The following is a 23881-nucleotide window of genomic DNA, read 5'->3' on the forward strand; positions in this document are numbered from 1 at the left end:
TGAAATAAAGATTCCAAACCGATGTTTGTAGGAAAACATTGTCTTTGATACTTCATTGTCATCAAAATGACTGAAAATGACTTTAATTGTTACAGAATTGTGGGTTATAGGCTTTTTCATGACTAAATTGTCGTTTTTGAAAACCTGTATTCTAGGATTGTCAAAAAACACGTTTACGTTCGTGGGAGACTTGATTGTCTTTACAAAAACATTTCGTGAGGGCAATTGAATACAATAACTCACAGGTGTCAAACTCATGGCCCGGGGGCCTGATCCAGCCCGCCACATCATTTCATGTGGCCCGCAAGAGCCACCACGTTTAACTGGTGGTATGATGTTCTTTTTCCCAGTACCAAAATGAGCTACGTTAAGGTGGGAAAAACCATCACTTAACAGAGGAGGTGACTTATGACCATGCCGAAAGAAACTCAATTAATGCTACACGGCCTGCTTGACTGTTAGGCAGCCCCACTTTTACACTAAAACTGAATGGAATATTAATGAGGGTGTATCCACTTTACAACTCTTGCGGACAAATATTGACCTCTCTGCCAGGCAGCCTAACTCTCCCTTTTTGCACTCCAAAAGAACGATACCACACGTGGCTTGGGGCGTGCCTCCAACTTAGAGAATAAATAGTTGATATTGAGTTTTTCCACACCAACACAGGATAGCGCGTCCTAACTAAGCCTTGTTGCATAAACTGATTAAGGCTGCTTGGATGAGAGGCGAAATGTCTTCTAAGACAACCAGAACACTCCAGTTGCAATCAATTCAATGCCCAGAGAATGAAATGACCTGGATGAATAAGAATATTCACAGTCATTTGTCAAGCAGGTTCTATTTTAGTGATTTCGTGATTGAACAGTTCTGGAGGTAATCAGGCTTGAGTGTGGTCAGTGAAAATTAACTCAGTTTTCCCCGCAAATAAATTGTGAGCCACAGTTAATTCATGATTTAACAAGGGGGGCAATTCTTCACACAGGGCCAGGTCGTTTTTAATCGTTTCCCCCCCCATTAATAACTAAAATCACCATTTAAAAACGACCTTTTATGTTTACTTGGGTTATCTGTGATATTTTCATTTGTCTGATTATCTTAAACTTTAAAGTGGGGAAACTCTGCAAAAAAAAAACAAATTTCAGAAGGGGGTAATACTTTTTTTTACAGCACTTACATGCCTTTCATGTTCACGAAAACACATTACGTTGAAGGGTATTAAAAGTGCGTAAATGCGAATGAATGGAACGGAAGCATGATGTCATAGGCAAGTAAAAACGCATGGCTGCTCCTTTCTGCCAATCACGAAACAATTCCATCTGCTCCAGCAATGACACATCGCTGGGTGAGGAACTTCCTCCGTAATCAATGACCAATCAATGACAAATGCCCATTCGATTAAAGAATGTGTAATAATCGGGCCTAAAGAGTCATGTGGATGCCACACTTGGCTTGTGATGGTAAGAGCTAGGGCTGTTGCTATGGAAACCCCAGATTGCCTACTTTAGTGGTGTGGACCAGCCAGGACACCGCTCATGTCGTATGGTTCAAAGAACTGTACCATGCAATGAAATGATCAGACAATGTTTATTTAAAGACCGGTCACAAAAAAACAGACAGCGATCCCTGACTGTGGTTATAAGTCAAAGCTATGTTCACTTGTCTGTTGGAGTCGTGTAAGTAACAGGATTGTGTTTGGGGAAAAACAACAAAGGAGTGAAATGATCTCCAGTGATATGTTGCGGTAGTCCTGTTGTCTTCAGTGGTCTTTCTTGAGGTGGGCCAGACCCATGAGGAGCTGGTCTCGCCGTTCCCGCCGGGCCGACAGATGCCGCTCATTGTTGGGGACCAGCTCGCACATCTCCTACAATGGAAAGACTTGACATTGTCTGATCTTTACATACGTTACACGTACACCGGATTCGTCCAAGACTAAATTGTACATTTTTTTATGAAAAGGCATGCATTAGGTTCAATGAATACCAAATTGTCTTTGTTTACAAACAATGAAGACAAAATTGTGGTTTTCACTAAAACGTTCAGTAGTGCCTTGACGTACGAGTGACCCGATTTACGACTTTTTTGAGATTTGAGCCGTCGCTCGGATGATTATTTTTTTTGCTTTGGTATGTGAACAAAAATTTGAGATACAAGCTAGACGTTGGCAGCTAAGTCAACTCACTTCACATCCAAAACGCCATAGACAGGCTAACGAATAGCGTTAGTAGTCGCGGTGGTATAACCCTTATGTAGACAGACATAAGAATACCCACATATATTCTTTATCCTCTGCGAAAAATCACTATCACTGCAGCTCACTGAGTCGGTTGTGATACTCTTCTTCGTGTGTGTCTCTGTATTATTCGGCTCCCTGGTGCCCAAGGTGCACACACCAGAAGGAGCGCAATGTGGGTCTGGAATCAATGAATGGCATTTCTGTTCTTTTCAATGGAGAAAGATGATTTGAGATGTGTGTTTTGAGTTACGAGCGTGGGCACGGAATGAATTAAACTCATAAGTCAAGGCACCACTGTATTTTGAAGACCAAGTGTCTTTGATGAGGACAAAAATACAGATATTAGCTTCGTCAAAGATTCTAAAGTTGTCTTTGATTTTTACAACACATTTTCTGTTAAATGAAAACTAAATTATCTGAAATGTTTTACAAAACAGTAACAGTATGTTAGGTTTCTCAAGCATTGTATTGTCCTTATTGTTTATGAATACAAGTAGCTCATGGAGACGTGGTGTCTATTATAAAACAATGAGTTATATTTTAATCGCAATGTGAACAGCTACGATATGATCTTTGGACAAATACTGGCCCATCTTGTCTTTGTGGATACATACGCTAATCACGCTCTTGGCATCCTCAGCAAAGAAGTCCGGGACAGGCCCAAAGGACCTCAGAACCCTTCGGATGCCTTCACCATAACGCTTCATGTAGTCTCCGAGACCTGTGGAAGGATGGACCATCAGAGAAGTACTGAACACTTGAATGTGCCAACATGACCACAGTTGGCAGATCCACTTACATGTTATTAAGGGGTGGTCATGAATGTTCTTTTATTTTTATTTTGTTTACAAAAACACGCACATTAGGTTAATCGATGACAAAATTGTCTTTGATGTTTACAAAATGCATGTTAGGTTCATTGAAGACCCTTCACTGTTTTTGATGTTTACGAAATAGGTTTTTCAAAGATTTTGTGTTTGGTGTTCAGTAGGGATGTTCAAAACCAGTTTTTCAGACTGATACCAGTACGAATGTTCATTCTTGAGTACTCACAGATATTGATACCCATATCACTAGGACTTTTGCTAGATAAAATATTAAACTTACATTAAGCCAATCGGTAGACACATAAAGACAATCGTGTGTTACGGTGTGTGTTGAGTGGATCTGTCCTGATTTTAGGACCTGAAACAGGTCGGGGCCGACAATTTTAAATAACGGACGTGTTCAATATTTATGACCAAAACGCTTCACGTGTGTGGGTAAAGCCGAGTCCTGACGCCGAGAATGGTGACGTGACAAAAAATGTAGCCCATCAAAGAAGCACCCAAGACGGACAAGCACGGAAATAAACGTAAATGAAAACAAACACGTCTCACCCGATGTCATGTTTTGTAGAAAAGTGGGTTTCCCAGACGGCAAGAAGTATTTTCCAAAGCAAGTCGTTTTTGAGAACATCATTTTACAAGGCTCTCGGCTCCGGCAACCTTCGGGAACACTCAGGAAACATCGGCACGTATCCGGAAGTGTTTCTTCTTCTTTGTATTTTTGGAAAAATCTTTGTGTACCAGGCCTAACACAATAACAGATAACAAAGACATATTTTTTGACACGATATGATTCACCGATGTGTCCAACCTCCGCAGTACAGCGCCAACTACTGGCAAGGAGGCCTTAGGTGGCTGGTATTGGCAGCCTTTATAAGTACCTGATACCTTGAAATAAGGTCTGTATCGGCTCCGTAGCGATACTTGGTATTGCTATTGGTATTAGCTAGTATATACCAAATCATAGGTTCGTCAAAGACTCTAAATTGAATTCAATGTTTGCCAAATCATAGGTTTGTCAAAGATTGAAATGATTGTTTATGGAAATGTACATTAGGGTAGTCAACAATTCTAAACTGTCTTGTCTTTACAAAAACAAGCATGTTACACAAACTGAAGAGTAAACTGCACACCGGGTTTGTCGAGACAGAATTGTCTTTGATGTATTTTTGAATTGTGTTTGATCAAAGAGGAACCGTCTTTGATATTTATGAAACACAGAGTTTGTCAAAGATTCTAAACTCTCCTATGTTTACGAAAACTGTTAAAATGTTTATTGAGGACTAAACCACACACCGAGTTAACAAAATATTTGGTCTAGGTTTGTTAGCGACTAAGTGGTCTTGTTTCCCAAAACAAACAAAAGTTTGGCTCGATGAAAACTACAAATTGGTTTTGATGCTTACAAAATTATAGATTACTTGTCAACTTTATTTCGTTTTGTTGAAGACTACTTCTTCTTGGATGTTTTTAAGAAACACATAACGTGAGGTTTGAAGACGACTAAATTGTTTCGTTTATGAAAAAGAATGCAGTGGATATAAAAAGTCTACACACCACTGGTTTTTAAAAAGTGAGACTTTGGCTACATTCACATTGCAGGGCATGATGCCCAATTCAGATTTTTTGTTCAATCCAATGTTTTTATGTTGTCATTCACATTATAAAAACAAATGCAGCTTCGACTGTGGATGGAAAGCGTCGGTGACATCACACGCATGCGCTCAAAACAGGAGGTGACATTGCGCACAACCACGAGTGGCTATGTTGGCGGCGGTAAATACGACCCCTTGCGTAGGTCTCGTCAGGACACATTTGTGGCCATTTCAAGGCTTTTGTGCAACCGGAGCCAACATTTTCTTATTTATCAGTTCAACATCTTCTTTTCCCCAACTGTCTGTTTTCTGCTCTTTTGTCAGCCGTGGCAGTTTTGTGACGAGCTGTTTTGTCGAAAAATTATGACGTTTGTCGCCGTTTGAGGACGTATCTCGTGTTTGATACATATCCGATTTATATCCACAAATGAAAGAGGCCTGGGTCTGATATGAAAAATATGTAATTGTACTGTTCACATTGACATGAAAAAAATCTAATACATGTCACATTGGGCAAAAAAATCTGAATTGACCTGCAGTGTGAACATAGCCTAAGATAAATCATGTCAAAACTTACTAATAACTTATACAACTCAAATGAAAAAAAAATATATTTTCAAGAAGGGAAATTAAAATGAATCTCTGAGATAATGTGGTTGCACAAGTAGGCACACCCCCGTGTAACTTGGGATCTGGCTGTGTTCACAATTAATCAATCACAGTCAAACTCATGTTAAGTGGGTGTCAGCAGATATTTTTCACCAATTCTGACGTTTTGCTTTTTGTTGTTGCTTTCTAGCAGAAGCCTGAAGGTTTTGTGCTAACACTGACTGGCATTTGGAACAGATCATAATTCCCTCCACCTTGACTCAGGCCCCAGTTCCAGCTAGAGATAAACAGTCCCAAATCCCGATACGGTCACCACCATGCTTCTGCAAACTACAGGTAATATTTTGGCTCGGCATTGCTTGTTATCATTATGTTTGAAACTGTGTTGCCTATTTGTACACACTATATCTAGACAATGTTTTTCCTTTGGCACCCAGCACAATTACCCCTGCTGCTTTTGTTCCCACTCGCAGTAATCATATCGTCATTGGCCGAGGATCCACGCATCCCCACAGAGTAGTTCTGTGCTGTATGACTGTTTGCTTAAATACAAACTTGAAACTATATTTCTTGCCCTCATCATTGACTCCCTCCACAAGCGTATCAACAAAAAGAACGGGAAAAATAATGCATAATAAATGCAACTCAATGGTGATAAACAATGCTGCGTTTGCGCCAAACATACATTTTGCAATGATGGCCAAAAATGTCAATCTTCAATCAATGTTTTAGATTACAGGTCATATTAATGGTGGAAAAATTATTTATCATGGTCTGTAGACTATTTAAATCAACTGCATGTTAGATTTCTTGACCTCTCTTTAAACTGTCTTTGATGTTTATACAAAATCAAACAATAGCTTTCAACAAAGCATCAAAATTGTCCTATGGTTTAAGAAAAGACATACAATGACTGAAAATGGAGCTCCACTCACATAAAACCACTATTAGGCTAACAATGTGCAGTAGAAAACTATAAACTTTCACAAGCTTCCTTCTCGACACGGCCACGTCACGTCATTGATTGCTCTTTAATGATTTCCTCGTGACAAAGGCAGCAGACATTTTGCTTAACGAATGATTAATACCACGCACCAATAAATCTGTTAACCATTAGTAAACAGGGAAGCTTTGCTCGCGATTCAGCGACGTGATGCTACATTTTAGAGTTGTAACAAACTGTCTGGATAGCAGACAATGATTAGACGTAACACCATAAAGAGTTGGCTGCTTTTGTTGTTGAGTGTGACATGAAGATGCGACCCTCAGCTATAAAATCAAGTCAGAGTGGAACATTTCCAAATATCAAAATACAATCCCAATTCCAATGAAGTTGGGACGTTGTCTTAAACACAAATAAAAACAGAATACAATGATTTTCAAATCATGTTCAATCTATATTTAATTGAATACACTACAAAGACAAGATAGTTCATGTTCAAACTGATCAACTTTATTGTTTTTAGCAAATAATAAATAATTAACTTAATTTTATGGCTGCAACACGTTGAAAAAAAGCTGGGACAGGGTCATGTTTACCACTGTGTTACATCACCTTTTCTTTTAACAACATTCAATAAACGTTTGGGAAATGAGGACACTAATTATGGAAGCTGTTGTAACACGTGCAGAATGTGGTTTGGCATTGTCTTGCTGAAATAAGCAGGGGCGTCCATGAAAAAGAAAAAGTTGCTTGGATGGCAGCAAATGTTTCTCCAAAACCTGTATGTACCTCTCAGCATTAATGGTGCCTTCACAGATGTGTAAGTTACCCATGCCATTGGCACTAACACAGCCCCATACCATCACAGATGCTGGCTTTTGAACTTTGCGTCCATAACAGTCCAGATCTTTCGTTACGACGTCCAAATTTTCCAAAAACAATTTAAAATGTGGACTTGTCGGACTACAGAACACTTTTCCACTTTGCATCAGTCCATCTTAAATGAGCTCGGGCCCAGAGAACCCGGTGGTGTTTCTGGGTTTTAACATGTTTGTATTGATTCAAAAGTGTGTTTAAAGACCTTTTTTTTTTTTTAAAATGCTATAAAAACATGTATTATAATAGGTTATTTTTATATCATGGATTTCACTTACGGTGGTATGGAACCTAACCCCCGCAATGCAGAAAGGATTACTCAAATATGAGTTACTATAAGTTAGAACAGTGTGATCTAACAATACATATCGTAGATATAAAACGTCAATTGAACAATATAACGACATATTGTTAAAAACAAAAACAGTATATGCACAATGTACATTAATAAATATCAAAAGACATGAAGAGAGGCTTGCACCAGATTTGGCAGACAGCTCATTTCCATTTGTAGTCTATCATTAGATTTCCATTGTTGCTATTCTTCTTTGTCGCTTAGGTCCATGCTCCTTTTACATGGTGTCCCTAATATTCAGACTGAGACATCACAGTCAGGCCATCAGAACAAGCTAACAAGCTTGTGTTCCTAAAACTCAACCACTGAAGCAGTTAATTTATTTGGACTTTTACTGGATAAATCCTACTTGAATGTTACATGAAGCACTGTGTTGTCCATCCATCCATCCGTTTTCTTTGCGCCACTTATCCACACTAGGGTCGTGGTCTACTGGAGCCTATCCCAGCTATCTTCGGGCGGGAGGCGGGGTACACCCTGAACCGGTCGCCAGCCAATCGCAGGGCACATAGAAACAAACAGCCATTCGCACTCACATTCACACCTACGGGCAATTTAGAGTCTTAAATCAACCTCCCACACATGTTTTTAGGTTGTGGGAGGAAACTGGAGTGCCAGGAGAAAACCCAACCAGGCACGGGGAGAACATGCAAACTCCACACAGGCAGGGCCGGGATTTGAAACCTGGTTCTCAGAACTGTGAGGCAGACGTGTTAACCAATCGTCCACCGCACCGGCGCAATGTGTTATATTTAATTTAATTATTTGCACTTTACCGCATTTCTTGAAAAGTGGTTATACGACCATTTATTTGAATGGTATTTAAAGGTCCACTGGATATGTTTTATTTTATTTTGTATTAATCTTTTATTAATTGAATTGTGTGGTCTATATGAAACATTTTATAAATAAATAAATTCATTTCATGTCATTTTAAGGAAAAATATGTCACTATATATATCGTTAGCGGGATATAAAATGTTGTCCATATCCCACAGCTCTAGTGTAGACGAGAGGCCGAGAACGCCCGCATTGCATCATGTGACCGACGAATTGGCCCGCGCAAAAATAGTTGCTTTGCGTTCAACGCCGCGGAGATCATCTCTCGTGATTGGTACGTTTTAGCCAATACCAGCTGTAGCGACACCCCTGATTTGGAGGTGAACTGCAGTACTTTTTAAAAACTGTGCACATGGGTTGCGCTCGAGTAGAAGGGTAAAATACGCGCGGGCGAGCCGCAGTGACGTCAGCGCCGTCGCCGCCCGCGCAGGTATAAAGAAGCCTTAAGAATTACTATGTCTTGACAGTTATGAACTATTCTTCTGGCCTCATGGTAAAAAGGAGGCGTCCATTTTAACTCATTCATTTCCAGCCTTCCCAGTTAAGATTCATATTTGACTTCTAAAGTAGCAGTAAATTAAGGGGGGTATCTGAGAGACCTTTCGTGGTAGGTGCTCCTGTTTTGGTTAGCAACAGAAATAAGTAAAATACATTTAACTCATTCAATGCGACCCTTCCCAGTTAACATGGATATTTGAGTTCTAAAGCTTTCAATGGCAGTGAATGTGTTACGTAAAAGCTCCCTGGCAAGATAATTCTGGCGGAAATCCACTTTCTTGTCTTCGCCATATGATTGGAACTATTTGAGGAGTTCTACAAGGTCCGAGAACTGTGCTTAGGACACCATGTGAGCTTTTGGACGAAGGGTGTGAGGGGTCAGCCATCAAAGGACGCCTTTGTTGGCGTTCCTGCTCACATGCCCAGTGACTGTGTGGCTTTCACACCCGCAGCTGACATTCTCCATCTACCTGGCGTTTCACTCTCAGCAACATCGCGGCGCGTAGTATGTAATGTATGCAGCAGTAGGACGTGAGCTACATGTTAGGTATGTGTTCATTATTATTATTATTAACACTCTGCATACATTTCGTTAGGTACAGCTGCACCACATGACAGCCAGTGCACAAGCTCTATCAAAACGAAGAAAATGTTAACTTTGGATTGAAACTCAGGTTTTTTGAAAATTCAGCCCCCAAAGCCAGTTTGACTTGGCAACATGACCTTTGGTACACATGTCCGTCATGAATAGACTCACAAAATGTTTCAATAATCCATGACCAAAAAGACACAGGAAGTCTGCCATTTTAGGCTCATTTCAGCCATTTCCAGGGGTCTTTCAAAGACAAATTTGTCTGAAACTTTTTTGTCAGATTGCTACCAAATTTGAAGCGCACATACACTAAATAGGGATTTGAGTTTTCGTCACTGCGCTCGGGGAGGAGAGCAGGGCTGTGAACGAGTCGTAAAAACACAAAACTCCAATAATTCAACTCCACTTTAGCAGCTTTACCTTCAGGTGCATTGAGGTGCATGGTTTCCATGGGACCAATGAAGGCGTAGCGCATTCCCAGTCCTTCTGACATCACCAAGTCGATGTCCTGGACAGAGATGATGCCATCCTGAGGATGGAAATGGACAGTTGAGAGTTAACAACCAAGAGAAGCAATACTCTTTCACACGAAGAGATGTTCATATGAGTGATATAAAGATGAGGCCTAAGGATGGCTGGCTCAGCCTTGAGAAAGCGGGGGATGATGGTCCAGAATGGAGGAACAAGAATGAAGGGAGTGTTGGAATTCAGGATGACGATGGAAAGATGAGGATTATAGTTGAATCTCAGTTTTTGTATGATTCGGGTTTTGATGATTATTTGTTGATCGAAATTTTGTCCCTGCTTTCGTATATATGCACTCAGTTTTTGTGTATTAAAAAAAAAAAAGCGCACGACTCGGTCATTCGTTTCCCAGAATTGATACAAGTTCTTCCGACGCCTTTCGTAAATTGAGTATAAAACGTACAACAGGTGGCAAGGTGTATTCCACAATGCAAGCGCTGCATAACACATTCCTGTCAAAAGTCAGAGCTTCAAAAAAAAAAAAAAAAAAGCAGACGGTATAATACACTTTCACCGCACTTTGCTGGGCCACATGGTGGCTTATTTAACAGTCGCACTTGATAAACAAGCACAAAATAGTTTGAATGTGACTGCTGAATGATCTGCTTTTATTTTGAAGGCCTCATTTTTGGTGGGACGTTATGCAGCTATTGCTCCACATTGTCCCAAGTATTCCCGAGCAGACAGGACGTTCGTTATTGCCTTAAATTGATAATAAAAGCTTGCTTTGTGGCATACGCCTTATCTGTAGTCATGTTTTTACACAATACGACAGAAAGTTCCGAGTGCCAACCATTTGATATAGAAAAATAAATAAATGGGAGAAACACTACATAATTCAAGAAAGAACTCGGTAAATCGCTCCACTCTGACCCCTCCTTGCCCGTATACGCCATCAAGAGGGTTCAATAAAGGTAAAAGTGATGTTAAATGTTAATTTATCCACTTCATGAGTCTTTCATATTTATTTCACTCTGTTTTTGTATGTAAAGCTATCATTATTCTCAATAAAATGTATTTTTGTTTATATTTTTCGGTGTCTGGAATGGATTAATTTGATTTACATTATTTCCTATGGTAAATATTGCTTTGCATTTCATATGATTCGGTTTCAGTCAGACTTTCTGGAATGGATTCATCACAGAAACTGAGGTTCCACTGTACTTTTTGACTTGTTGGAAGGGAAGACGTTTGATGATGGAGGGATGAGGATTTAGGTTAATGATGGTGGAGATGGGAGGAGTGATGGTTCATGTTGGAGGGATGAATCAAGAGTCAATTGCGTGTTGGAGTTCCGGTTGAGGATTTAAAGATGAGGACTAATGATAGAGGATAAAAGGATTGAGGACAAAGGCATGAGGGTGGTGATGTGGGGATGAAGCAGAGTTCAGTATGTGTCTGAGTTCAGGTGAGGTTGTCACATTGTAGGAAATCAAAGCTGGGAGCAAATCGGGTCGGTGAGGGGACGTGAGGGTCTGTGGGGGGCTTCACAGGCCGCTCTTTGTTCAAGTCTGCTGTTCAACAACGAGCCTGTTATCTTAGTTAAGTGGCCAGGTAGGCGGAACCTTTTCCTCCACAATGATCACCATCCGCTTTCTCAGCCACTCTGCTTTCCAATGTTGGCCTTAACTCAAGGACCCCTTCTCTCTCTCTCTTTCTCAGCGTAATTGGATGGCTAAGGCGAGCTTGGGGTGGGGGTCTGTGTTACATAACAAGGACCACAGGCTCACTCACACACAAACACCAAACCTCACTGTCAGCCACATTTGATTTGTTAGTTTTGGATGACTGTTTTCTAAGTAACCCTCACATAACAACATTAAAAAAAAAACACTGCTAGAGAATATTCCCACCCGCCAATAGTACGACGGATTGACACAAAATCGAGCTGGCATAATGATCAGGAAAAATGGAGAAAAAAAAACTACATAGCAAAATGTGCAGGTAGTCAGCCATTTTGATTTGAACGTATGATTTAGCTGGGATTAATAAGTATTTTCTTGGAATTTTCAACAGTGGGACGGGTGACAATTTTCAAAGTTTCTTTCATATGGTGACAATGTCTGCTTGACAGATTGACAGATCGCAGCTTTTTGACTATTTTTTTAGCGAGCTGAACCATTGCGTCAATCCACTTTCTTATTACTAAATTGCCTATCTGCAGGCTTAAACATCAACTCAACTCTATATAGCACTTTTAACAACAACCACTGCTGTAGCAAAGTGCTGCAGATCAAACATAAAAGACAATCATTAAAATAATCATCCATCCATCCATCTTCTGAGCCGCTTCTCCTCACTAGGGTCGTGGGCTAAAATAATAATAATAAACCATGAATAAATAAACTATTCTTTTCTAATTAAAATATATAAGAGCTCCCTTTACATTTGCATCTATCATACAGGAGGATTCGTTCCACCCCCTAGAAACAAATGGTACCCGCCTGTCTTTTTGGACTATCTTTGAACAATGAAGAAGCCTGATAATGAAGAAAAAGATGGACCACAATTAAAGCTCTCTATGTGGAGGTCTTATCTCGATTGCAATTGTTGATTGTCTTCTGTAAAGTGCAAATCATGTTCTACTGGAGCCCTATGAGTCCACATTCACATTCTTAATTCTGCGGTGCTGATTCTGCCTTTACCTTGCACACAATCAGGCAGGATAAGATTCAAGGGAGTAAACCTCTGCCCCACATTCTCAACAGTGAAAGCTGGCTAACAATCCAGATGGACCTGTTGGTCCACCCCACCGAGAACAGCCAAAGAAGCCGAAAAGATCATTCCAGTCAGGCAAGTTTGGTTGTTTGTTTTCGACAATGTCAATGAAATTAATGTTGAATTGAGCGTCAATTAGAAAAGCCACCATTTTCAAACAGCAATTACAGTGATTTGTGATTTAGTCATAAGACTGGAGCTATACAGTGCACACAAGATGTTTGGTGAGGCTCTGAGCTTATTGAGCTGACAGAGAGGTTCAGATTTTATGGCAAGTCATTCAACTCATAATGACAAACTTCCAAGGTCTTTTTGGTCATGAGTTCTTGAGACTTTTTTTTGCAGGTGTACTCATGATAGACATGTCTACCAAATTGCATGTTACGTGAAATGTGAGGGCTGAATTTTGGGAAAAGAAAAAAAACATGCGGCACTTCCAGGCAAATATTTGAGATGGGGGGAGGAGGGGGGGTGTCACCCTACAAATATGTACATTTTCACTGGCATGAACATTTCATGAGTTATTGAGTCCTCAAAACTGTGACTTGACGTACCTTTGCTTTTCCACATTCTCTGTATTTATTTTGTTTTTGTCGAAATGAGCTATTTGGCAACAAGACACTCATTTAATAATCTGCTTTTGGATAAAACAAGAAACTGATGCTCCATGGAGTTGATGCTGTCGTGCATTCTGGGCACGTGGTCCACTTTTAACAGCACAGTGGCATTTTTAACAGCTGCCACATAATGGAAACCTCAGAGTTAAGTCCCATAACAGGAGCCTCGCAGGGAGCCTGAACTTCCACAGCCCGGTGCGAACACACCCCTCGCATGCTATTCCTACACAGGAATTCCGCAATAGCGTGCAGAGAAGCCTTGATCCTCGCGCTGGTTGGATCAAAATGAACCGTGCACAGTGTGCGATTTTTGGGCATCAGATAAACGAAGATGAACCTGTGCACAATTCCAACGGGGAACACAATATTAGAGCCAGTTTTAGGTCAGGTGAGACAACAACTGTTCCTCGAGGGTGAGCTTCAGTAGTGGAGGGTGGATAGATCCAAATATTGAAGACACCAACACCAACCTTAGGATTGATACTGGTGGATTCCAATGTAATAAGATGGATACTTTCATTACAAATATTTGTTTGAACCTACGATTGCCTGGCGACCAAGTTCAAGGCTAGAAAATATTGTGCTTCTTATTACTAAATCATCTATTCGGGGGCCTTTAACATCCACACATTTGTATGTATGTACAGTGGATCCTCGATAAAACGGAATAATAGAGGGGCGGCGGTCAGTCCGATATAGCTGATTGTCCGTTACATTGAAGCACTTTTTTTGGGGGGAGGGAATATGCACCCATATTACTGTACAGTACAAAATTAATATTGTGTAGGTTTTTGTCATAGTCTAAAACACACAGTACTGTATATAGTGATTGTAAATATAAAAAAGCTTGAAAACGTTTGAAGGTTCCACATTTTATCCAAATTTAGCACACCAGTGTGCTTGGTCATCCTGACATTGTTGAAGGGTTAGTGCAGTACTCATCATAGGCGAGTCACTGTCCTGAGCCATGAGGAATTAGTGTGCTTCCTAGTTCCAAATCTGTTGCCAAAGGCGAACTGCTTGACAAAAAAAAATTAAAAAATACTCGCCCAAAAATAGCATGTTCCAGACTCCAAAGACTTGTTTTGTACTCCTCAGAGTTAACGCCGCAAACATGCTGCTCTCTCTCTGCTCTATGTACAATAGCTATAACCATCTTCACGTGGCCACATCAATGCCCCACATTCAACATGGCCGCCACGTAGGTGACGAAGGATCTAGTATTATTATATATAGGTGACCCAGAAATACATCAGTCCCATTCTCTGCCTGGATTGTGCCACAGTGCCAGTAAACAAAGGCGGCCAATTCTGAAAATAACAGACATTGTCAACGGCATTTTAAGTGACAAATGGAAACTATATTTCGACACATCGTTCAGTCCCGACGGTCCGTTTTATCCCATATCCGTTATATTGGGATCCGTTTTATCGAGGATCCAGTGAAGCCAAAAAAAAAACAACCAACAAACAACACTTTACACAAAGAATGCACTAAGGAAAACAAACATTGTGACAGCCGCAAAGAGACAGGTCTATCTGTATTAATATTGCAGCGATACCTTCATTTACGAGTATAATCAGTTCCATAACCAAGCTCAAAACTTCATTTACGTGTATATCAAATCAATTTTCCCCATTGAAATGAATTGTGACTAAATAATCCACAATGGCCCTTTTCTAATTCTGAACACGCAACAATGTACAAGTGACGAGTCATCTGTGACACTCTTTTGAGAATGTGAACTTTGATTTCCACTTACTTCCTGAAAACACTGACAATCCATTGAAGCGCCTTTAATGCCGGTTTATCCTTGTCGCCATCGTCACGCTTCTTTACTTGCCAATGTTAAATGACAAAATCTGATTGAAAGAAATCCTAAAATTTGTTGTCTTTTCCTTTGAAAGACAACAGTAATGTATGGAATCCAGAAAGTAGGCCAGACTTAGTTTTCCGTGTATTAATTAAGACTGTAACAAACATGGAGAACAAATGTCCCTTCACGCATGTCTTGTGTTTTAATACTGTAGAGAATCCTTTGTGATGTCTCACAAGGAACCACTTTGTGATGCATTTGGGGGCTGGTCAGTTTTTTAGGCCACTGTAACCTCCACTGTTGTACCTGAATGAGTTCAATGAACGAAAGTTCCCTAAACTAGTTCATATTTTGTGCGAACATGAACTGAACTTAGTTCATTTCTGCCTGATAAAACATGATTAAGAACGCGCTCATTCGGGCATCAAAGAGCAGTTGTTGAACGAAAGTTCATTTTCATTTAAGAGTGCCAGATTTTGTTAGGGAGTTCCAGGATAACCCCGTCTGAACACACTATATACGAGCCTTCATATATCGGCGGACAAACTCTGTATTTGGTAACAGATCCAATGCGGCCATGGCCGCCATTCATGGCACGTGGCAGCTGCGTGAGAACGCGAGGCGCGGTCAGGGAAGCTGTGTAAATGGAGGTGAATGTGTTCTTCGGTGGTTCTTTTGTAATACAGTACATTATGATAAAAATTGATTAGGCTTACTAGGAAAATTATTATTTGTATCAGAACGCTTTTGTTAAAACTCTGCACAATCACACTGTCATGATATGGAATTTATTCTGTTTTGTACAACCCCAATTCCAATGAAGTTGGGAAATTGTGTTAAACAAATAAAAACAGAATACATCCATGCATCCATCCATTTTCTGAGCCACTTCTCCTCACTAGGGTCTCGGGCGTGCTGGAGCCTATCCCAGCTGTCATCGGGCAGGAGGCGGGGTACACCCTGAACTGGTTGCCAGCCAATCGCAGGGCACATACAAACAAACAACCATTCGCACTCACAGTCATGCCTACGGGCAATTTAGAGTCTCCAATTAATGCATGTTTTTGGGATGTGCATGTTCTCCCCGTGCACGCAGGCACGGGGAGAACATGCAAACATGCAAACTCCACACAGGCGAGGCCGGGGATTGAACCCAGGTCATCAGAACTGTGAGGCTGACGCTCTAACCAGTCGTCCACCGTGCCGCCAAACAGAATACAATGATTTGCAAATCATGTTCAACCTATATTTCATTGAATACACTACAAAGACAAGATATGTAATATTAAAACTGATAAACTTTATTGTTTTTAGAAAATAGAATTTTATGGCTGCAACACGTTCCAAAGAAGCTGGGACAGGGTTATGTTTACCACTGTGTCATCTTTTAACAACATTAAATAAACATTTGGGAACTGAGGACACGAATTGTTGAAGCTTTGTAGGTGGAATTATTTCCCATTCTTACTTGATGTACAGCTTCAGCTGTTGAACAGTCCGGGGTCTCCGTTGTCGTATTTTACGCTTCATAATGTGCCGGAAATTTTCAATGGGAGACAGGTCTGGACTGCAGGCAGGCCAGTCTAGTACCCGCACTCTTTTACTACGAAACCACGCTGTTGTAACATGTGCGCAATGTGGTTTGGCACTGTCTTGCTGAAATAAGCAGGGGCGTCTATGAAAAAGACGTTGCTTGGATGGCAGCATATATTTATCCAAAACCTGTATGTATCTTTCAGCATTAATGGTGCCTTCATAGATTTGTAAGTTACCCATGCCATTGGCACTAACACAGCCCCATACCATCACAGATGCTAGCTTTTGAACTTTGGGTCCATAACAGTCCGGATGGTTCTTTTCCTCTTTGGCCCGGAGGACACGACGTCCACAATTTCCCCAAAGAATTGGAAATGTGGACTCATTGGACCACAGAACACTTGTCCACTTTGCATCAGTCCATCTTAGATGTGCTCGGGCCCAGAGAAGCCGGCGGCGTTTCTGGGTGTTGTTGATAAATGGCTTTTTCCTTGCATAGTAGAGTTTCATGTTGCACTTACGGATGTAGTGCCGAACTGTATTTACTGACATTGGTTTTCTGAAGTGTTCCTGAGCCCATGTGGTGATATCCTTTACACATTGCAGTGTCGCCTGAGGGATCGAAGGTCACGGGCATTCAATGTTGGTTTTCGGACTTGCCGCTTACATGCAGTGATTTCTCGAGATTCTCTGAACCCTTTGATGATATTATAGACTGTAGATGATGAAATCCCTAAATTCCTCGCAATTGTACGTTGAGGAACATTCTCCTTAAACTGTTCGACTATTTTCTCACGCACTTGTTCACAAAGAGGTGAAGCTCGCGCCATCTTTGCTTGTGAATGACTGAGCAATTCAGGGAAGCTCCTTTTATACCCAATCATGGTACCCACCTGTTCCCAATTAGCCTGTTCACCTGTGGGATGTTCCAAACAGGTGTTTGATGAGCATTCCTCAACTTTCTCACTTTTTTGCCACCTGTCCCAGCCTTTTTGGAACGTGTTGCAGCCATAAAATTCTTAAGTTAATGATTATTTGCTAAAAACAAAGTTTATCAGTTTGAACATTAAATATCTTGTCTTTGTAGTATATTCCATTAAATATACGTGGAACTTGATTTGCAAATCATTGTATTCTGTTTTTATTTGTTTAACACAACGTCCCAACTTCACTGGAATTGGGGTTGTAACTTGCTCTATCCATTACAGAAAGCATCAGGACATTTTCACGCAGAGCAACTAAGCCTTCACACACAGACACACGCACGCACGCACACACACACACACACACAAACACACACACACACACACACACACATGCACACGGGTATCATAAGGCTCTTGATTTATTTGAATTTCACACACATTCACAAGCAAGCACATCTTGAGGACATTGATTGATAAACACAACAAAACAAACACACAAACAAGCCTTGCACCAGTGCATCATGAGGATAACATTTCACAGATTCACTCACAAGTGCATCATGAGGACCAAATTTGTCTCTCACACATGAAATCTACAGAACTGTACCTCAATTTCAGATAACATAAGGTGACTCCCTGGCACCCCCCTGAGGAATAAAATGTGATGACAGGATCCACTCCTACTAGCCTGCATCTACCAATCCATCTATTGAGCAATCTTAATGATCAATTGATCCATTACATATCCTCCACTGATCCTGCCATCCATTTAATGTGCCCCAGGGCACATTAGTGTGCCGTGAGCGCTATTCAGGTGTGCCGTGGGAAATGATGAAATTTGACTTAATTGCGCAAAAAATTATATTTACAATAAATAATGTATCTTTGTTCCTCTATTTATGCCAGTGAGGCATAGTGACAGACAGAACAAATTAATTCTCTTCTATTAGATGGCAGGAAGTACATACAGTAATTAATTTATCCATTTTGTTCGACATTTTTGTTTGTTGGTGTGCAGTGAGATTTTTAAATTGGTAAATATGTGCCTTGGCTCCATAAAGGTTGGAAATCCCTGATATCGACGTTCATTCATTGATCCATCCATTAATCTAACCATCATCATATGTATTCATCTATAAATCCTTCCATGGATCAATCCATCCAGCAATCCATTATCTCTTCTTCACCATTCCATCCTCTTCCCATTTATCCATCCATTGATCCATCTATCGATCAGTCCATCTATGCTTCCAACCATTTGTCTGTTTATCCATCCTTCCATCCATTGGTCAATCCACCATCTATCAATCATCATTGCCACGTGGGCTCAAGAACACTTCAGAAAACCATTGTCAGTTAACACAATTCATTGCTACATACACAAATGCAAGTTAAAACTACCATTTAAAAGCGAAAGCCATATATAGTATCAACAACAATCAGAGTCAGAAACGCCGTTGGCTTTTCTCGGCTCGAGCTCATCCAAGATGGACTGATGCAAAGTGGAAAAGTGTGCTGTGGTCTGACGAGTACACGTGCAATTGTTATTGGAACTCATGGACGTCGTGTCCTCCGGGTCAAAGAGGAAAAGGACCATCCAGATTGTTATCAGCACAAAGTTAAAAAGCCAGCAGTGTGTCAGTGCCCATGGCATGGCTAGCTAGCACATCTGTTAAGGGACCATTAATGCTGAAAGGTACATACAGGTTTTGGAGCAATATATGCTGCCACCCATGCAATGTCTTTTTCAGGGACCTCTCTGCTTATCTCAACAAGACAATGCCAAGCCACATTCTGCATGTGTTGCAACAGCATGGCTTCGTAGTAAAAGAGTGCAAGTACTAGATTGGCCGGCCAGCAGTCCAGACCTGTCTCCCATTGAAAATGTGCGGCACATTATGACGCACAAAATACGACAACGGAGACCCCGGACTGTTGAGCAACTGAAGTTATACATCAAGCAAGAATAGGAAATAATTCCACCTACAAAGCTCCAACAATTAGTGTCCTCAGTTCCCAAATGTTTATTGCGTGTCGTTAAAAGGAAACGTGATGGAAACATGCCCGTGTCCCAGCTTTTTTTGTGTTTTGGAAAATTCCAAATGTGTGAATATTTGCAAAAAACAAAAACGTTAATCAATTTGAACATCAAGTATCATCTTTGTAGTGTATTCAGTTGAATAAAAGTTAAAAAGGATTTGTAGGTCATTGTTTTTATTTACATTTGAAACAACGTCCCAACTTCATTAGAATTGGGGTTTGTTTCTAAACATCCATCCATCTAACCATTTGTCAGGACTAACCTGGACCAGCCTCCAACACTCTGCAATGATGGCGGCCTGCACCCTGTTGATGGTGAAGCCGTCAATCTCTTTCTTCAGGCGGACGGGCACCTGACCCACCTGATTGCAAAATAAATCAACAACAACAAAAGTGAGTGGAATATGCTGTTGAAATAAAAAATACTGGTGTGACAAACATTTTCCACTGCTTATTTTTTTACCTCGGTCATCAGGGCGTATGTATTTTCTATAATGGCCACTGCTGTCTCTGGGTGAGGTACCAACTCCACAAGTTTAACGTAGTAGGGCGGGTTGACCTAGTCACATTGGATAATGAAGTCAACCGTGTGTATCAAAGAAAACGTTAATGCAATGTTCTCAAACTGGGGACTGCGAGCTGAAGCTTGTGAGTCCACAAAACAAATTGCAATCATTTGTGTCACAGCGCCGGTACAGTGGAAGACTGGTTAGCACATCTGCCTCACAGTTCTGGGGGCCGGGGTTCAAATCTCGTGCCTGGGTGGGTTTTCTCCGGGCACTCCGGTTTCCTCCCACATCCCAAAAACGTGTGGTTGGTTGATTGAAGACTCTAAATTGCCTGTATGTTTGAATGTCTTTGTTTCTATGTGCCCTGCGATTGGCTGGAGACTGGTTCAGGGTGTAACAGAGAATAGTGGGCAGAGTCAGAGTCAGAAAATATGTGAATTTGTTGAATGCCTAAATGCAAATATGCAGGGATTCACTGTAATAACAATGCAATGTGGGACTATGGGAAATCAAATTTTGTTGGTCTGGCTTAAAAATGGCTGTACGAACCGGATGGGAAACAAGGCAGCGGCTCCTGTTTTGGACCGACAAGAAGACAGCGCTGGGCACCAGACAGGAAGTGGAGCTGCTCAGGATAACGTCTTCGCCCACCAGGCGCTCCACGTCCCGGAACAGGTTCTGCTTTACCTCCAGATTCTCAAAGACGCACTCCTAGGACAAAAAAAAAAAAAAACATCATTTAACTTGAATTTGACCATTCCTGGGACTAATTACAGCCATTATACAGCCTTAACTGTACAAAACATTTGTAAGTAAAAAAAAAAAAAATAATCTTGAGAAAATAAACGAACCACTCGGTTCTTTGATGAATCTAAATTGTCTTAGATGTTTACAAAGTGCGAATGATTAAACTACTAACACACAGCAAAGCAAATACCTGCACAAAGAAAGCCCCCTGCAGAGCCTGTGGCAGGTCCTCATGACTGCTGAGCAAGGCCAACTGCTGCATTGCACTCAGCTGCCCTCTCAGCATTCCCACTTCTTGCAGTTCCATCATCTGCTTCCTGTACACACACACACACACACGCACACACTCACACACTATGTAAAGTTTAACCAACCATGTCACCACTTGTATAGACACGTTGTTGTTGTCAAAGTAACTTAACAGGCTGATCACGTGAATGAGGCCTGCCTGCCTGTATGTGTTTATGCACAGGCTGTTTGTCTCTGTTAATATTACACTTCTGTTTTTCTGCAACTTTTGTAAACTAAGCCCACACCAGTAAATTGGCTGCTTTAACCAGAGGTGGCAAAAGTACTCACACTCTGTACTTAATGTAGAAGCAGTGGTTGGAAGTAACGAAGTACAGGTACTTTGTTGCTGTGCTTAAGAAGATTTTTCAGCTTCTGGAGTATTTGTTCTTCTGGTGACTTTTTAATTTTCCTTCCTACACAAAACTTATATCTGTACTTTCTCCTACTTTGTCAAAAAAGGCTTGTACTTTTTTCAACCTCAGCCGATTGCCTCAAATAAAGACCCAAATAGAAAGAGAGCGGTCAAGTTGTGCGGTTGAGATTTTGGTTGATCTTATGGGAGTTTGAGGGCAGAAAAACAAAACATTGCATTTCCCATTCATGGCTTTAATGGAATTGTTTAAGTTATCGTCTACAAGAAGGATCTGCGACAAATACGTTGTCTTGTGCCAGCCTAATAACTACCAGCTTCTGTTGTGAATCTGAGTGAACAAATATAAGGTTTATTTTTCAGTTGTTGATAGTAAACAGGCGGCACGGTGGGTGACTGGTTAGAGCATCTGTCTCACAGTTCGGAGGACTGGGGTTCAATCCCCGGCCCTGCCTGTGTGGAGTTTGCATGTTCTCCCCGTGCCTGCGTGGGGTTTCTCCGGGCACTCAGTTTCCTCCCATATCCCCAAAAAATGGTAGGTGGTAGGTTAATTGAAGATTCCAAATTGCCTGTAGGTGTGAATGGTTGTTTGTTTATATGTGCCCTGCGATTGGCTGGCAACCAGTTCAGGGTTTACCCCGCCTCCTGCCCGATGATAGCTGGGATAGGCTCCAGCGCTCCTGCGACCCTTGTAAGCGGTTCAGATAATGGGTGGATGGATGATAGTAAACATTCAATTTTACTTTTGTACTTAAATGCATTTGAGAGTCTGTACTTTTACTTACGTACCGGAGTTGAATCAGCACTTCTACTTTTACACAAGAATCTGTAGTTCTAACAGTGAGTACTAGATCATGGTGTCAATTCGGCCCACCCATCATTTTATGTGGCCCGCGAAAGCAATTCAAAATACCATTCTGGTGTAATACCTTTGAGATATTTTTTTTGCTATCAATCCCCCTTTGAAAAGAAATGTAGTAGTTGAAAAACATGTTTTATAGGCTTCTGATTTCAAAACTGGTTATTCATCAATGTGTTGTTGTGATGTCATATTTCATTTATATGGGTTCACAGTTGGAGCGGCCCTCGGAGGGAAGTCATAACTACGATGTGGCCCGTGACAAAAAATGAGTTTGACACCCCTGAACTAGATGAAGAAAAGATACTAGATTCTAATTTTAAGTAGTACTGTTTCAACACCTGTACTAAAAAAAGAAGGGGAAAAAAACAGGAAAAAAACTGAAATGTACTTTGGTACAAAAGTAAAAAAATAATTTTTAATGTCAATTATATACGATACCGGTTTTGATAACTCGTCTTTCATGTTAGGCTCATGTCTCTTGTCTATGATTTAAACTTATGTTTAACGCCGGTGTGGAGACATCACACAAAACAAACTAGTCCTTTGCATTCTCATTGGGATGTCTCGCGAGATTTTAATCCCATATCGCACACATCGTGAAATATTTTCATTACTAACTTCATCTCAGTCATTGCGTTGGCTGCCTGCCCTGCTTGGTTGTCGTAGAGTTTCACAGTGTAGCCTCCACTGGCGAACACCATTGCCCACGACCGCCCTATCAGCCCACTGTAACACACGCATACACCATTTGCACTCAAGTTGTGTTCAAATTAAGCAAAAAAACAAAAAAAAGTGTTCATGCACAATCGGGAAATTTGAGCTAATGCTAATGTGCATCGCGTAATAGTTCACATGGCAGCCATTACGTACTACAAACAGATGAAGTCTAGCTCACCTGCCGATGACGGTAATGATTTTCATGTTTTAAGTGCTCACTTATTTGATCTTTTAAAACAAAAACAAATGTGCCGAACTTCCTAACAGAGCTGTTCCCCGCCCCGTCAGACGTCACACTACCTGGTTGCGACATGCATGTTATGGCAACTCGAAAGGCTGAAAACACACCAAAACTACTTACATAAAAGCAATTTAATAATGTTCGAATTTATATTTTTTTTTACATGAATGTGATACTTTACGTTTAGTTAAAGGCATTCTAGCTATAACAGTGACGCACGAGCCTGTCATTAAGCGTTTATACTAGCAACAGTCGGGTCTTTTAAAACAAAAAATCTGGCCCATTCCGCATGGAACACGCCGATTCGCAATAACAGCATTTGACAAAATTATCTTCGTCTAAACTATAAATTGTATTGCTTTAAATGTAAGGCGCAAGTTCATGGCGTCCGCTTGTATCCTAGCAACGGCTTAAACGAGCTTCGACCAATGAATGTGAAGATAGGTGATGATTGACGCGCAAGTTACGAATCGGGTCAAACCAACGTGTTCCGCCTACGGGACATGGAGCCCGGGGGGATGACACCAAACTCCTCTAGTCGCGTATCCTCGTCTTTTCCTCGCTGACTTTATCATGATTTACATTCATAAATACA

At 40.9% G+C, this 23881-nt stretch overlaps 1 protein-coding gene across 3 annotated transcripts; it reads right to left on the reverse strand.

Annotated features, from left to right (window-relative positions):
• Window positions 1-1568: 1568 nt before the first annotated feature.
• On the reverse strand, window positions 1569-23484 carry cryl1 (crystallin, lambda 1). Of its 3 annotated transcripts, none has more exons than XM_061692200.1 (9): window positions 23224-23476; window positions 22947-23054; window positions 20996-21122; window positions 20608-20769; window positions 20013-20108; window positions 19813-19911; window positions 9792-9900; window positions 2851-2957; window positions 1569-1864 (listed from the first exon to the last, which is right to left on the reverse strand). In XM_061692200.1, the coding sequence occupies exons 1-9, from the start codon at window positions 23247-23249 to the stop codon at window positions 1760-1762; spliced, it is 939 nt and encodes a 312-aa protein (XP_061548184.1). In that variant the 5' UTR covers window positions 23250-23476; the 3' UTR covers window positions 1569-1759. The 3 variants fall into 3 exon arrangements, 2 of the variants coding, with proteins under 2 accessions (XP_061548184.1, XP_061548185.1); XR_009769569.1 differs by lacking the exon at window positions 1569-1864 and adding an exon at window positions 3616-3809 and having other exon boundaries at window positions 2871-2957; window positions 23224-23484; XM_061692201.1 differs by lacking the exon at window positions 23224-23476 and having other exon boundaries at window positions 20996-21159; window positions 22947-23037.
• Window positions 23485-23881: the final 397 nt, after the last annotated feature.

Source organism: Phycodurus eques, chromosome 12 (assembly GCF_024500275.1).
Source record: "Phycodurus eques isolate BA_2022a chromosome 12, UOR_Pequ_1.1, whole genome shotgun sequence".
In the NCBI taxonomy this organism is placed as follows: domain Eukaryota; kingdom Metazoa; phylum Chordata; class Actinopteri; order Syngnathiformes; family Syngnathidae; genus Phycodurus; species Phycodurus eques.